The sequence below is a fragment of the Mucor mucedo genome (genome assembly GCF_025094135.1).
Source record: "Mucor mucedo strain NRRL 3635 chromosome Unknown EV154scaffold_52, whole genome shotgun sequence".
In the NCBI taxonomy this organism is placed as follows: Eukaryota; Fungi; Mucoromycota; class Mucoromycetes; order Mucorales; family Mucoraceae; genus Mucor; species Mucor mucedo.
The window spans coordinates 123,062-138,768 of NW_026252336.1; the positions used below are offsets into that span (position 1 = coordinate 123,062).

The window sequence follows — 15,707 nt, forward strand, 5'->3', positions numbered from 1 at the left end:
CATCATTACTCTATCACCCTTGAGCTTGTTTGGTCGTAATTTTACACAGAAGTATTATAGTAAAGTCCAAACGAGAAGCTGATGGTAAGCAATAACACACACATACAGGTTTATCATATATTGGTTGTGATAAATTTGTATCTAGTTCAAAACGATAAGTTATTTGACCTCTTGGTATCCTAATCCAACATCACGACTACGCACACCCTGACCGTCGCTAAGGGACTGTGTGATGTTACTTTTTTTTTCTATCTTATCTTTATATGTTCATACTAACGCACAATTTGTGTTACTGCTAGCTCCAGATGTTGCAAATGACATGGAAATTTTTTGAAGTGTTGCGTTAGATGCGGTTTCAACACTTTTCGTTCCCATCTTTACCAAGTAAGGCCATTTTTCAAAAGAAAATTCTGACGTCATTCTTTTTTTATTCGGGTATTTAAGGGCGTGCCTTTTATTTAAGGAGATGCACCTGTCACCGGGTGCCACACCAAGCGGAAAAGCAAAAAATAAAAAGCCATCAAAAATTAATTTTACAATTGTTCTTCTTCCTATTTAAATTTTCTGATCATGCCCTTGTGTGGGAAAAAGTTAGAAGTACAGACACTTAATAGGAAATTAGTTGTCTGTGGTGATGGTGCCTGCGGTAAAACTTCGCTTTTAAGCGTTTTTACAAGAGATTACTTTCCTCAGGTATTATTGAAGGCTTGTCTATAAAAATAATTATCTCTTAACCGTTTTGGCCATTAGATCTATGAACCTACAGTCTTTGAAAATTATGTGCAGGAGATTTCCATCGATAATCAGAGTGTTGAACTGTCTTTATGGGATACAGCTGGACAGGAAGAGTTTGATCGAATCCGACTACTGTCATACGAAGATACACATGTTTTTTTGTTATGTTTCTCTGTGGAAAACCGAGATTCGTTTCAAAATATTCCAGATAAATGGATGGAGGAAGTAACAGAACATTGCGGAAATGCAAAGTTTGTATTAGTTGCACTTAAATGCGATTTAAGAGATGAGAAACAGAATACAATTTCATACAACGAGGTAAGGGAATACAAAGAGACCCCGCAAACAAAAAAAAATCGAGAAGGTTGAACTATTTCTATAGGGTTTAGAAATGGCTAAAAGCATTGGTGCGATTCGTTATTTAGAATGTTCTGCCAAGCATAAGCGTGGAGTGAAAGAGTGTTTCGAACAATCAGCCAAGGTGGCACTTTCAGGTAAATGAAATCATTTATTTAATCTGTAAGTTGACACTAAACTATTTATAAAACTAGTTAAATTGAAAACGCCACATGACTCAAAATCAAATTGTATCATACTTTAAATATTCAATCCTTTTTCCTTTAAAATCCTTCAACGCGTTCCTGGATCTTGATAAGATCAGTGAAAATACCATAGGCAGTAACAGCAGCACCAGCACCAGCACCCTAATCATTATATCAGTATTCTACATTATAATTTCTACCCTATATCACCTCTATTTATTACCTGAATAATGACACCGTTAGGACAGTTTCTGGTGGTAAACTTGATGATGTTATCACTACCCTGGAGGGAAGCAAAAGGATGGGTTCCAGGATATCTAAAGTTGTAAATTTTAACTATTTGTACACTAATAAACTGTCTATAAAAACATACTTGGTCAATTTGACACCACTTTGTCCACCTTTAACATCTACTAAACCAACATAACGAAGGACCTTTCCTTCCTTTAATGCTTCACTGTTCAACTTTTCGAAATGTTCGTCAAATTCAGGTAATTTAGCCATAAACTCATCGGCAGATTTGATAGACTGAAGCGCTTCAGGAACGATGTTCTCCACAGGAAGGGTTGACAGGTCTAATTCAAGTCCAGCTAATCTACCACAAATAGTCACCTAAGCGATTTTTGATTTTTAAGATCTATTTTTTTTTTAAGCTTTTACATCTGCTTACCTTACGCGCGACATCCATACCGTTCAAATCATCTCTTGGATCAGGTTCGGTATAACCTAATTCCTTGGCAATACTGACAATTTCAGAGAATGGCTTGGGAGCCTCAGTGCTATTCAAAGTGGAATAGTTGTTGAAAAGATAACTCAAGGTACCAGAAATGATACCCTCAATTTTAATGATTTCATCACCAGTCTTGACGAAATCTGTCAAGGTAGATAAAACAGGTAAACCGGCACCGACAGTAGTTTCGTGATAGATCAAAGGGGTTCTTCCCTTCTTAACAGAACTGGTGTTAACAGCAAGTTCTTGAATTTCCTTGAAGAGTTCAATGGAGCTGGAAAAGGCTTTTTTATTTGGCGTCACGACACTCAAACCAGAACGAAGCCAAGAAGGATAAAGTTTGGCAACTTCTTCAGAGGCAGTACAGTCAACAATGATAGAGTGTTCCTTAGATTTCGTAAGGTATTCAACAAATTGATCAAGGTTGGTCTTGATACCAGTTGAGTTGACGCTTGAGCGAATGTTATCCTCTTTAGCAATAGATAAAGTCTTATATTCAGCATCAGACACTACCATCTTTTGAGAGGTGGTCAAACCAACAACTTTAAGAGCTTGGTTGTATGAGGACTTCAAAATTTGTGAGACTAGCTCGGATCCAACAAGTCCAACACCAACGATACCAACGTTAACCATTTTTTTTTTTTATAAAATATAAAAGTTAAAGGAAAGGAAAAAATCTATAACCCCCCAGCTACAAAAATATTTAAAACATTTTTTTACACACCGCAAAAAAAAAAAAAAAAAAAGTTGAATTAAAAAAAAAAAATTATATTGTTGTATGGCGACTGGAAGATGTGGTGATGGTGTCTAATATTGCAGGGGCAGCCATAGCCTGAGGTGTATTCAAAAATGCGGCAGATGGATAATTTATAGATGATTTTGGCGAGTGAGCAGTATTATTGGATATAGAATGAAGAGATATAGAAGGTGATGGTGGGTGAGGTAAACTAGGCGTGGGTTGTAAAGTTAAGTGGTTATGGTTCTGACGAATTGGTGGCTCTTCATTGTTATTACGTGATCCATTTGCATAAGAGGAAATAGATAAGACGGACATTGAAGTGGGACTAGATGTCACAGATGTAGTAAGTATAGCCTGAATAAAATAATGAATGTTAGGTAGCGTATGTCTTAAATCCATCACAATCAATCCATAGGCATTCATCAGCTATAAATTCGTAGTTAGTAATTTAAACATTTGTCCCATCTCTAGATATCATACCTGTTCGATGTTTTTATTTAAAAGAAACACACCAAACTCAAATCTGTATTGATCTACGCCTTTTGCGTACAGCGGAAAGCTAAAAAAGGAAAGAGCATATTAGCACCTAAATATATAAATTTGCATAAATTATCATTACTCTCTTGATCCACTTATTAGTGAAACAACATCTCTGATAGATGCCCTCGAACCCATAGGAATGGTTGGATACCTTAGTGGAATTTCCAGATAAAAAGCCAGCATGGAGACAAGATGAGCGGTAAAACCAAGGGCTGTGGCGATTAACTCATCGTTTTGGCCATCATATACAGAATTCGGTAGATAAATACCACGAATACGAAACTGTTGCGAATCATCATAGGACTTTTTTTATATCAAAAACAATGGTACCACTTTTTTTTTAAATATAAAACCCAAAAAAGTTTTTTTTTTACCTGTTCAATAGGGTATATAGAGAATAAATCTGCAATCAGCTCCTTCTTTCTTCGGTTCAACTTGTGAAATATTGTCTGCCTCATCTTTATATTTTTTTCTAGTATTTCCTCGTTGTCTTGTAAATCGACTGTGCCTAACTCGCATCGCTCCAATGAATCCATCAGTTCCATTTTGCGCTTTTGTATTGCCTGGCGTTTCAAATTTAGTTCTTCAACTTTATTTTGGATCAACTTCTTTTGTTGTATCACTTGTGCTTCCTTTTCAACAAGCCGGGATTTATGCTGATTTAGTTCTCGCCCAAGCCGAAATCCGCGCTCTCCTGTATCCATTGTATCTTGAATACCTTGCCTTACTTCATCTGCTGATTTTTGTGTGTCAAATATACAATCCTTAATCGTGTTTAATCTAATTTATTTTTAATCAACCACATAATCTCCATGTTAACGATTACTTACTTGATTATATGATTATATGTATACGATCGCTTCTTCTACATGGGCGTTTTAGAGATAGGTCTTTTTTTATTATCAAACATGAACCTACCTTGGTTGACTGTACTGTATTAATACTAACATTGTCCAATTGTTGTTCCAAATCCAGCAAGCTAATTCTTTTATTTTGACTAGATAAGAATGTCTTTATGTCAGGAGCCGAATAAAAGCCATCGTGTAATTCGATTAAAAACGAATTCTCGGGAAACGAGTACTGTAAATCTAAAAACTAAGTGAAAAAGAGTTCATAAGACTACATTGCCTTTCTCTTTATTGGTTTTACTTACCGATTTTCCTATCCAAGACAACGCGTTTAAATCCAAGTCCCACTCCAATAATAATTGAAAATCTTGGTCTTGAGTTGGATTATTTTGATATCCTAAAATCGGTTCTGTATGTTGACCGGCCGATTCTGGAATAGAATGTCTTGCCCAGAGACGGATAATCAACAAACTGGAAGCTGCGTCATACCAGTTCATCCAATCGAAGTGAGAAGCTAATGACCGAAATGTTGGATTGGTAGTGTTAGGAATCATTTCACTCTTATAAAACTCGGGTTCGCCAGTTGTCCCTGTGTGCAGCGTCACATAGGCATCCAGTAGGCCCCCACAATGCAGTTGTTGCTCTCGTTTCTTGTAAGCTCGTTTCATCAACGACGAATCTTCCACTGCTGTAGTAGGAGTGGCTAAAGACGTGGCGCTTTCTGATCGTTTTATGCCGCTTTTCGAGTTAATCGGAGTCGATGGTGAAGGCTCCTGCAACGAAGTTGGTTCTATTTCTGAGTCATTTGCTTCGTTCCTCCACACAATATTCCGACAAACAATGGAACGAATATGCCGAATTCTACGCTAGGAACCACAAAAATGATAACCTGTTTTAGGGTCTAATGCGTAAAAAAAATCAGAATTGCCTATTTACCTGCCTTGGCCCAAACGAAGCTTTAGCATCAGACATTTTTATTTTTTTTAGTCTACTCAAGCAGGACAGAAAGAAAAACTGTTAATCCCAACAGCGAATGGAGGTTAGAAAAATAAATATGAAAAGGCGCCCTTTCAAAGTACAGTTTTCACACTTTAAATTCAGAAAATGTTAATTTTTTTTCAGACGAATCAAAATTTACTTTCAGACATTGACTTACCTTTTTTGGACAAAATAAATAAAAAAGCAGACAAATGAAATTTAGTTTTAGGATGATTTGATAAGTAACTATAAGGTTTACCTGTAAAATCTTTAAACCTTCTCCTCACTTGAGTGAGACGAGGTAACCACATTGGAGGTGGCGTTTAGTCTTTTAAAGACAGTTGGTCGGCCTTGGCCATCCCAAATGGATTGAGATATAGCAAGCATATTTTTCGCAGCCATCACATCACGATTCCAAAAAATATTGCATCGTTTACAAATCAATATTTGATGGATGTGTGAGGATTTTTCGTCAGTACCGCACCTCATGTTTTTTAAATTATTACTAAAACAAGAATTGCATGTCTATAAAACTATTACTTTAGTCGAAGGTATTGATATACATTAATATACTAACCTTTGATGTTTTAAACTCGTTAATATCAACAAGAAGTAACTCTCCAAGCTTCTCTCTTCTTTTCAATTGTCGATAAAGCTTGTCCGTTACACCGGAGCGCAAACCCTTAAACTTTGTTTGGCTTTTGTTCTTGAGTCCATCGCCAAAGATGATTAAAGGCATTTTATTACGATCCCCTTCTTCGAATTTCTCTTTATGTTCTCTTCATGCAAGTTTCATTATTAAAATACAATCATATTAAGGTTTGTTAGCACGCTTACCTTTTGACAATTTTCGGTTTAGATTTTAAAGAGTCAACTATTTTAGATCTCCTTCGCTTTTTACTCTTCTTCTTAGTTTTCCTTCTTTTCTTGTTGTACTTTGTTGATCCATTTAAAAGGATATTAACGGCGTCCTCTATACTCTTTTGTGATGCGATATAATTACACCATCTACTATTGGTAGTTCTAAACCCGTAGAAATTAAAAAGTGTATCAATATGTTGGAGAATATACGTAATGTATAGTATATAGGTATCATGAGACGTGGTTTTAGGTGAGGGGATATTGGTCTCAATTTGATCAATACCCAAGCTTTTCTTGAGTTCTTGTTCCTGTTTATGTCTTTGCGTAACACCGCCCATATTGTAGTATTCTTTTGAAGAAAGACGTCTCACATCATTGTCTCCATGGTAGGATACAAACACATCCTTCCTTCCGGGATCAACAGTACATGGCCTAAAATAAGTATTTACCTCGTCAGTGTTAAAGTCATCGAGTTCTAGGGCAATGCTTTTAGTTGACGAAGATGGTTCAGTACGACGACAGAATAGTAAGCGGCAAGTATAACCATCGGTGTACATCCCGTTCAAAAACATCTTGCCGTTGGTTGCAGGCAGCTCCTTCAGATCTTTAAGGCTAATAATAATAGACAAAATGTTTATTATTATTATTATATGAAGAAGGTTCTCAATACTCTTTCTTTCGTATGTACCTTCTAATTTTTAGTTTGGCAAAGTTAAAACAATCATAAAAATACCTTTGTGTGAAGCTAAATAAAGTCTCGTCCTTTTCTTTCTTTAAGTTTGAGCCAGGGAATATACCAGTAACGTTTTGACTATCGATTTTGATAAAGCGCCACTGCAAACCTGGATTGGGAAACAGGCTAAATATTCTTGGCGGTACAAAATGCCTTGCTTTATCATCTTTCTTCTTTTTTTTTTCACCAGATTGAACCGTATCTTGAGGTTTTCCTGGTTCTGAGTCATGCTTCTGTAAAGTAGAATTTTCCGCAATGATTGATTCATACTTGGATAGAATGTGTCTTAATGCCGGTAAAATACCAAAAGGGGCAGTATTCTGAGTTGCCTTTGTAATTGTGAACGATGGCAAGCGGTTCTTGAGCTCCACAATTAAAGGGTTTATAAATGCCTGTAAACCAATTTTTGTTTCTTGGCTTAATGGTGGGAGGATATCATCATTTAGGACGGCAACAGGATCAGATGACAGTACTTGATCTAAAACATGTTCATATACAAGTTTCCTTATGACAGATTTTTTAGCGTCCTAAGTTAAGTTTGTTAATAACTTGTAAGTTAGCGCTTCCTGCTAGTAACTTACAGGAAATTCTTTACAAATCATATAAATGAAGTAGTTGCAGATAATGTTCTGAAAATTCTCAATGTAATAGTTATTATAACACGTCGCAGTAGTTTCACAAGCAGTTGCAAGCACTTGACCATAATTTTTCAGCCCATCTTTTTCCACGTTTAAGTTTACTCCCTCTAGATTATTAAGCTCCATCCATACGTCTTCCAAGTGGTGAATTTTGGCATACTTTAACTGAAAGTCTTTGATCGACAGCTGTTTACAGACCACCCTACACAATGAATACCAGAAATTTTGCTGAAAAAATTCATTGGACAAATTATTGGGGTATTGTAAAATGTAGTCATTGACAAAGATTTGAGCTTTAAACAAAACAAGACGTAAGAAACTAGATAGATCCTGGATCTTGTTTACGGCCTTCTGTGATCGGTCATCATCATCATCTGTTTCATTTAAAAAGCCCTTTAATGGAAGAGATATAGTATATCTTTGATTTTTAGCACCAAGATCCTTTTCGATCAATTCTTGTAAGGTATAGTTATGGTTAGGGCACAATTTACTTCTCGCAGAAGAATGACCACTTGTATCACAAGACTTGCAAATCAGGGTCGATGAGCTTGAAGACGCAGTGGTCCTGTTTCTTTTAGCCACACTCTTTTCTTTTTTCGCTTCAAATGTTTCCTTTCTCTTTAGGCCTGGTTTATTTTATGAGTTATTATGTTTGGCTATATACTTGAACATATACAGTGCATTTTTACCTCTGCTTCCACCAGCAGGTTGATTCATTGTGCCGGTACTCGTTTCGTCCCCCATCTTAGCAAGTTTAGCTGTTATTTTGGCATTTATAAAATCTTCTGTAACTGGGTAAATACGAGGTCTCATATTTTTTTTTTTTGTGAAAGAAGCACTGTTTGATGTATTGTCAATTAAATCAAGTTACATTATAATGCTCAAAGTCAACGTCATCTAAAGTAATTGAAATTCCGTTTCTCCCCCTTTTTTACTGTTATAACGTATTAACTGAGGATTTGTGTAAAAAGAGCTCATAAAAATACACCTTTAAATACATTATGAACTATCAATGCAGAATATGAAAACTGTAAAATTCATAGGATACATCCTTTGATAGCCTTTGTCTGGAATTTTTTTTATTCTATTTGTATATATATATATTACGTTAGTCTGAATCATTTTTTTACTTCTGTCTGAAATATATTTTTGTTCATCTGAAATCATTTTTAGGTTTATCTGAAAATTAGTTTTCCTTGTCTGAATTCAAAGTGCTAATACTGTAATTGGCTACAACAAAAACCACTGCACACACACAGAAGACAACTTTCACATTTAAAATTCAGACAATAGAGATTTACAGGAAATCAGTAAGTTCAGAAAGGATTTGTTTCTTACCTGAAAGTATCTTTAAGCTGTCACCGGTGAAGGCACATCACCATAAATAAGCATGGCGCTTTGTCGTTAAAAGACGGTCGGCCATTGCCGTCCTAAAATGGATTTTGAGGTGGTAAACATATTTTTAGATGCCATGACATAGCCATCCTAAAAGATATATGATTTTTTTTACAAGTCAATACCTTATGAATCTTGCTTTCGGAATGTTTTAGATTTCCAGCAATTTATCGAAAGTTAATGCATCGTATGAATGTCCGTACAATTTTTACATGTCGTATAATAGCCTTTGATATATTATATTCATCTATTCCCAGAAGCAGCAACTCTCTACCTCTTTAGCTGTACTTACAACCTGTTTTCCAAATAGTGCCTGTGTCTTTTAAACTTTACATTGGATTTATTCTTTAAAACATTACCAAAAACAGCTAACAGCATTTTGTTACAGTAACCTTCAAATTTTTTTTAAAAGATGATTAATGCTTCTTTTGAAAGTTGATAAAACATAAAATTGTTACTAGTTCTATCCTTCACTTTGGTTTTTAGCTGACGTTTTTCTTCTCTTTCGCTTATTATTACCCTGTTCTTTTTTTTTTTTTTTTTACGATTTTTATTGCATACATTTTTTATACATTAATTAGAACATCCATGCCATTTTTATAGCTTTTGGGCTCCATGGTAGTTACAACACCACATTTTCGCAGTCGAAAAAATAGAGAACCTGTATATACCACCTGAGCTATACTATATATAGTAATTTCTCTTATATACCACCTGCCGGATTATACCCGGACAATCGATGCCCGGTAGGTGGTAGATAGCCCATTATACGTGTAGATACGGATTACTAAAACGGCATTTCTTAGGCTCATAAAGTTAATTACCACCTGCTCCCCCCCCTTTTTTTTTAAGGTGTAGAGATGGATCAATAAATTTTTATTTTTGACTTACGGTAAACGTACATAGATAATAGGAACACAGTAATACTTTATTATGCGTCACTTTACTTTACTTTAAATTAAGTTGGATATCGTCTCTTTTAAAATGCTATAAATGAGGCCTTTCGACAGTCAAAACAGATTAAACAGTCACAGCCGCGCACGGTTTTGTGAAAATACACACTCAGCTGATATTTTACACATACAAATGTAAAATTACTCAATTGACTGTAAAAACACACAATCAAAAAAAAAAAATATATTAAATCCTTTTTTTTCCTCAATTTGAATACAAGAATATTTACAAGTCATCGTTTATTACCCCCTCTTCAGGAAAAAAAAAAAAAAAAAAAAAAAAAAAAAAAAAAAAAAAAAAAAAAAACGTAAAGGTAGCAACCGACTACAGTTCACGAAGAGAGAAAGCTGGAGGCCAAACAACCTTAAAGATATTCAGTGAATTCGAGTACTGGACAAGACCAACAGCTTAAAGAATGTCGCTTACTGTTATCAGGGCTTACTTTCTGTATTTTTCACCTACAGAGCTTTAAGTCAAAGTTACAACATTATAATTGTGAAACTTCTGCTTCATACCCCCCAAAACTGCTAAGAAATGTTTAGTGCCGCTACAAATATAGGAGTAGATCGTCCTGTGGCTGTTGCGGGCCTTGCAATAAAGAAGACGAGAAGAATAATTCGCTCTTTAAAATAATGTGATAATGAGATTCATAAACCCGTTTTTTTTTTCTGTCTCTGTTCCTCTCTTTCTTTCACTTTCACTTTTTTTCACTTTCGATAAAATAATTCTTAGATTTTAATTCATGTAATACACTACAAGAACATAAGTTATAGGTGGTAAACTTGAATAAATTTACAATGCTAGTGAGTGTACCCATCTTATCTTATTAAGAATTGTTAGGTATATTCACCAAGAAATGTTTAAAACATGATGTATCTAAGGTAATTGTGGTTGCCTATGAAGTTTAATACGTCTTTCTGATTTGTATGTTGTATAGATGCTGAGCACTTCACTGTCAATAACTAGGTATTTTAAAAAAATATAAGGCTAATTGTTTTTAGGCTGTTTTTTTTATTTTAGAGTGCATCCGGAGTTCAATAGCAAAATCAATTTTGTGACATTTTGAAGGATTCACCTCCGACTCGTACAAACAATATAAAAGGAAATAGATTCATAGCCAGATCTTAATGTGGGGGAAGGTTTTTTTTTTTTTTTTTAAAAAAAAAAATTTCAGGATATTTATTTATTTTTTGGGGGGGGGGAGTCTAATTTTTTTTTTTGGGGGGGGGAGTCTAAGGATTTTTTTTTTTTGGATTTTTTTTTTAATGGAATGAAAGCCATTAAGGAGCAACTAAACAGCACGTCTGTGTGATCGATATTCTTTGGAAAACTTTCTGATAATCTCATCAGCCTCCATGACATCTTTACCCTTGCTATACGCGTCGATATATCTATAGGCACGGTTATAATACCGTCTATTGATTTTAGGACCGTGCACAACCTCATCATTGTCCAGAAACTCATGGATTCTAGACGTCAGAGTATAAAAGGAGTAATCACACATCATTCGTGAATATCTTTTGGCTGCACCCCAATGTCTTTCAATCCAGTTAGTCTCACAGTGATACTTTGGGTATAATGTAAAGAGGTGACCAGCCTCGAACGTCACAGTCTCCAACATATTCTTCTGTGCCAAAAAATCAGGTTGCTGAGAAAGCAAGTACTCAGCACAGCAGCCAGGTCGAACAGCAGGATCATGCACTGTACCAGAAGGGCATACCTTGCGCAGCGAAGCATTCTTGTCCAACAAGCCGCGCTCCCTCAACAAAATGAGCGTGCCTCTGAAGACCTCACGTGCCTACAAAATATAATGTAATCATTGAAATTTAGATTTTCATGTCATGTATTAAGTTCAAATATTTACTCTTGGAAGCCTGTATTGATTCATGAGGTCTTCAAAGGACACTGGTTGCTGCTTTGCCCTTCTGGTAGCAACAATCTTCTTCACGGCTTCCATATTCACCGTCTCGGTCCGGTACATGGGCTGGGCCTTCACTCGACCTTCCTTATCAGTAAAAGTGGTATCCCGAAACCTATACTTATTTGTATCTTTATACTCGGTGACACCGGAACTCATCCTTGAGGCAACAAGAGCATCATCAGCCATGGCTTTGTGGTTAGAGCTCTGGTCAAAGGCAAAGATACCAATACAATCAGGATGTAATTCATTAAAAAGAGGAATTACATCTTTTAATTGATTAGTTAAATCAATGTTCGTCCAATAACCATCACCGTTACTGTTACCAGGAAGAAAGATAACTCTTGAAGTTATTTCAATACCATTGACGGTACCTCTCATTGTTCCATGGCAAGGACACATAAACGAGCTAACCATAACAGATCTTCCTTGGCCCTTAGGAATGATCATGGATTCGTTCTTCTCACACCAACGAGTGACTTTACAATCATTTGAATAAAATATTGATTCGTCGTGAGTAACTAAAACCATCTTCTTTTCATTTTCCTTCAGGTTAGGTTGAACTGGTTCTGAATTCTCATCGTCGAGTGTATAGGTTTCCATACGTTTGTGCCATTCCATCATTTGTTGGGCCCACTTAATACGATAAGAAATGACGTCCGGCCGTTCATGTCCATCAAAGTAACATTGATCTTTTCCTATGCACATACCACAAAAAAACATTAAAGTTTAACCATTAGTAACTATTAATTAATTGCAACTTGTATTTACCTGTCTTGTATTCGAACCCCCATGACTTCAGGTAAGTTGACAAAGCATCATTTGACAGAGGATGTACTTCATCATTTACAATCACATCTGCATCAACCTGTACTTCCGTCGTCATGGCCAAGACCTCCGGTAAGACGTGCTGTCTTAAATAAAGTCGAAGAGCCGGGATACTTCTAAATGTGGCTTTCTGGCCACGAATCCACTCCACGCATTTCTCTTTCACAAAAGGATCACTCAGGATTGATCTCCTCTTCGCATGCTTTCCTTGTTGGTGGAGAGGGATACTTCCGGTCTCCAAGTAAAGCCCCAACCAAATACGGGCTACGCGAAAACGGTAAAATTTTGATGGATCGTGCCAGGAGTTGTTGACCGCACGATCTGCTGCATCAGAATACGCTTCACCCGCCAAAAGAAGCACCATCATTTCCTTCACAATCTTGTATTTCAGATACTGAGTGACACCTTCCATATGTTGTTCACCAGTAGATGCATTACAAAGAACCAATTTTGGATCAATGAGTGGCAACATTGTATGGATTTTTTCCAATGTTGCTTCATCAGGGAATCTGGACTTGTATGGCCCCTTTTTCTTCTTCATAATGGGTGCAAGTTTTTTGGTCAACTTGAAAAAATCGGTCAAGGAACGTGTGCCCACAGCGGCTTTCTTCCAAGCAGACTTCTTTCGACTGATAGTTTCGCGTGCGTATTCAATTTTACGCGTGTATCTCTGCGCACCAGTGGTCTCACTAGCGTTTTTCCACGAGATGGGCATAACTTCGACATCACCTTGAACATCTTCGGAATGGTGAATTTCAACATCGCTGAACTCTCTCACAGCAGCCTCAGCAGCCTCAGCAGCCTCAGCAGCAAGCATTGCAGCTTTCTCTAACGTTGCAGCTCTAACTTTTTTTCCTTGGTTCATTCTTTTTCTTGATTTAGCCATTGGATATGTTATTGTTTGTTTTGATAGATGATAAAAACTTTGCAAAACGTCAAAAATTAAACACTCAATCCCAAACCTTAAAAATTATATGATTCAAACTCCTATAGAGTTTCGTATGGAACTTTAATATAATATTACTAATCTTTCAGTCAATTTATCAATTGGCGCAGACTATTATAACATATTCATATATTTACAAATAAGCTCTTTTAATTAAAAGAGAATATACTTAATACAAAAATGATGGCAAGTACTTCAAAGATTTTCCCCATATAGCAGCTAAATCTTGCTGCGTTTAAAATATAAAAGATTTGGGGGGGACAGTTATTGACACTTAAAAGGGAGTTTGCACCTTGTTTGGATATTTCTTGCAATTGGCGTTAACTAATACAAATTTAAAACATATATTATAAGCTACATCTTCAATTAATAAGGATTCTACTTAGTATCAAAATGACGAGGAGCATTTTAAAAAAAAAATTATTTATATCAGCCATCGGATTGGAGCGGGCTGTGTTACAATTGGTCTTGAGCTATGGTAATTTGAAAGACATATTTCTCACCCTTTATGTACTTTTTTTTTGTTGGCGGTGACAAGAACAGATTAAAAGTATTATTTATAATATGTATATCAATTTTAAAAAGATTCTACTTAGTATCAAAATCACGGGGAACATTTCAATGTTTTTTTTATTTATATCAGCCATCGGATTGGAGTGGGCTGTGTTACAATTGGTCTTTTGAGTAATGGAAATTTTAAAGACATATTTCTCACCCTTTATGTACTTTTTTTTTGTTGGCGGTGACAAGAACAGATTAAAAGTATTATTTATAATGTATATATCAATTTTAAAAAGATTCTACTTAGTATCAAAATCACGGGGAACATTTCAATGTTTTTTTTTATTTATATCAGCCATCGGATTGGAGTGGGCTGTGTTACAATTGGTCTTTTGAGTAATGGAAATTTTAAAGACATATTTCTCACCCTTTATGTACTTTTTTTTGTTGGCGGTGACAAGAACAGATTAAAAGTATTATTTATAATATATATATCAATTTTAAAAAGATTCTACTTAGTATCAAAATCACGGGGAACATTTTGAAGAGTTTCTTCAGCATAAAAATTTAATCAGATTATGTAACGCTGTGATTCAATTGTTTTAGATTTGATGATCAGTGTCATAAATGTTTGCAAGAAAGGTCATTTGCCTTCTGTTTACTTTAGTATAACGCGCTTAATATTACAGCATAAAAACATAATAAGCAACGAGATTCTTAAATTTCAAAGAATTATAATCAGTACAGAAATGCTAGTGAACATTCTAAAGCCTTTGTCCGTCAATAAGAACATCCGATAAGAGCTCGCTGCGTTTAAACAATTTGTCCTTTCTTAAAAAACCTGAAATGAATAACGGCATTTTTTTATTAATTTTGGGCAAAGAGAATATTAATTACATGTCTAGATTTGTTTGTGAACTTTATCATCTAAGTACATGGCCAGCTTAAGTATGCCTGCTGGCGGTAATTAGATTTTTGGCGGCAGATGCTTTAGTTTAAATGTCAGAAACGGTGAATTAAATATCCGGAGCAATCCTATTGGCTAAAATAAAAAAAATTGTTCAAATTTTGGCTGTATGTGACAAGTTGAAGCCCCCCCACCTAAAATCACTTTGTAAAAATGGAGATTCGGCTTGCTTTTCTCACAAAAAAATTGTGTAGAACTGTTTTAACTATCATTTAAAACGTATAATAGTGAGCAAAAAAAAATTTAATAATGAAAAAAAAAGGTTGGATTGATTCGAAAGTACCTCCCTGCTTAAAAAAAAAATTTTACTATTGAACTCCGGATGCACTCTATCTTTAAACATTTCCAGATGGAAGGAGATAAGAACAATTCCTGTATATGTTTAATGTCGTAACGGAAGAAGAATTTCAATACTTTCTTTTGTCTTGCTATCAGGTAAAAAAAAACGAGAGGGGACAAAGAGAAAATGACTCACATCCAGTTTTAAATGGGGTGCTTTGAATATAGTGAAAAACGACCTACTCTGCGCTTCATTGGGTTTGACTACATTATTCTTGCACTAGATGGTTTGATAGTCTTTAGCGTCCTTGTGACTTGGGTCTCTTTGTTATTTCATTGAGGTCGACAACTACTGTACAATTAGCTACATCACTTTTGCACTGGATGATTTTGGTAGTCTTTAGCGTCTTTGTGACTTGGGTCTCTTTGTTATTTCATTGAGGTCGACAACTACTGTATTATCAGCTACATCACTTTTGCACTGGTTGATTTTGATAGTCTTTAGCGTCTTTGTGACTTGGGTCTCTTTGTTATTTCATTGAGGTCGATAACTACTGTTCTGTACCCTTTTTTAA

General features: G+C 35.5%; 5 protein-coding genes across 5 annotated transcripts; 1 reads left to right on the forward strand and 4 right to left on the reverse strand.

The window, feature by feature from the left end:
- Positions 1-236: 236 nt before the first annotated feature.
- Positions 237-1,576, forward strand: EV154DRAFT_245429 (Rho GTPase Rho3). Its single transcript, XM_051594576.1, has 3 exons — positions 237-693; positions 751-1,053; positions 1,118-1,576. Exons 1-3 carry the CDS (start codon positions 571-573, stop codon positions 1,235-1,237), a joined length of 546 nt encoding a protein of 181 aa, XP_051457111.1. The 5' UTR covers positions 237-570; the 3' UTR covers positions 1,238-1,576.
- Positions 1,224-2,728, reverse strand: EV154DRAFT_510681 (homoserine dehydrogenase-domain-containing protein). The gene is made up of 4 exons (XM_051601730.1): positions 1,948-2,728; positions 1,651-1,889; positions 1,501-1,594; positions 1,224-1,439 (listed from the first exon to the last, which is right to left on the reverse strand). The coding sequence occupies exons 1-4, from the start codon at positions 2,638-2,640 to the stop codon at positions 1,356-1,358; spliced, it is 1,110 nt and encodes a 369-aa protein (XP_051457112.1). The 5' UTR covers positions 2,641-2,728; the 3' UTR covers positions 1,224-1,355.
- EV154DRAFT_510689 (uncharacterized protein) lies at positions 2,627-5,266 on the reverse strand. Its single transcript, XM_051601731.1, has 7 exons — positions 4,440-5,266; positions 4,205-4,381; positions 4,117-4,151; positions 3,661-4,066; positions 3,366-3,589; positions 3,227-3,305; positions 2,627-3,172 (listed from the first exon to the last, which is right to left on the reverse strand). Exons 1-7 carry the CDS (start codon positions 4,800-4,802, stop codon positions 2,774-2,776), a joined length of 1,683 nt encoding a protein of 560 aa, XP_051457113.1. The 5' UTR covers positions 4,803-5,266; the 3' UTR covers positions 2,627-2,773.
- Positions 5,267-6,008: 742 nt separating this feature from the next.
- EV154DRAFT_589918 (uncharacterized protein) lies at positions 6,009-7,455 on the reverse strand (the record flags this gene model as incomplete). Its single annotated transcript, XM_051606859.1, has 3 exons — positions 6,009-6,585; positions 6,662-7,233; positions 7,288-7,455. Coding segments are annotated over 3 exons (1,317 nt in total), but the record flags the coding sequence as incomplete, so codon positions are not given.
- A 1,850-nt stretch (positions 7,456-9,305) lies between these two features.
- EV154DRAFT_552107 (uncharacterized protein) lies at positions 9,306-10,713 on the reverse strand (the record flags this gene model as incomplete). The annotated part of the gene is made up of 6 exons (XM_051605034.1): positions 10,395-10,713; positions 10,209-10,315; positions 10,136-10,151; positions 9,818-9,845; positions 9,468-9,578; positions 9,306-9,413 (listed from the first exon to the last, which is right to left on the reverse strand). The coding sequence occupies exons 1-6, from the start codon at positions 10,508-10,510 to the stop codon at positions 9,306-9,308; spliced, it is 486 nt and encodes a 161-aa protein (XP_051457115.1). The 5' UTR covers positions 10,511-10,713.
- Positions 10,714-15,707: the final 4,994 nt, after the last annotated feature.

Coding starts and splice junctions, on each gene's coding strand:
- EV154DRAFT_245429 (XM_051594576.1), top strand. CDS start 571: ATGCCCTTGTGTGGGAAAAAGTTAGAAGTACAGACACTTAATAGGAAA. Junction 694..750: donor CAAGAGATTACTTTCCTCAG/GTATTATTGAAG, acceptor TTTGGCCATTAG/ATCTATGAACCTACAGTCTT. Junction 1,054..1,117: donor ATACAATTTCATACAACGAG/GTAAGGGAATAC, acceptor CTATTTCTATAG/GGTTTAGAAATGGCTAAAAG.
- EV154DRAFT_510681 (XM_051601730.1), bottom strand. CDS start 2,640: ATGGTTAACGTTGGTATCGTTGGTGTTGGACTTGTTGGATCCGAGCTA. Junction 1,890..1,947: donor GTATGGATGTCGCGCGTAAG/GTAAGCAGATGT, acceptor AAAATCGCTTAG/GTGACTATTTGTGGTAGATT. Junction 1,595..1,650: donor AGTGGTGTCAAATTGACCAA/GTATGTTTTTAT, acceptor TTACAACTTTAG/ATATCCTGGAACCCATCCTT.
- EV154DRAFT_510689 (XM_051601731.1), bottom strand. CDS start 4,802: ATGAAACGAGCTTACAAGAAACGAGAGCAACAACTGCATTGTGGGGGC. Junction 4,382..4,439: donor TGTCTTGGATAGGAAAATCG/GTAAGTAAAACC, acceptor TTTTTCACTTAG/TTTTTAGATTTACAGTACTC. Junction 3,306..3,365: donor CTAATAAGTGGATCAAGAGA/GTAATGATAATT, acceptor TTCCTTTTTTAG/CTTTCCGCTGTACGCAAAAG.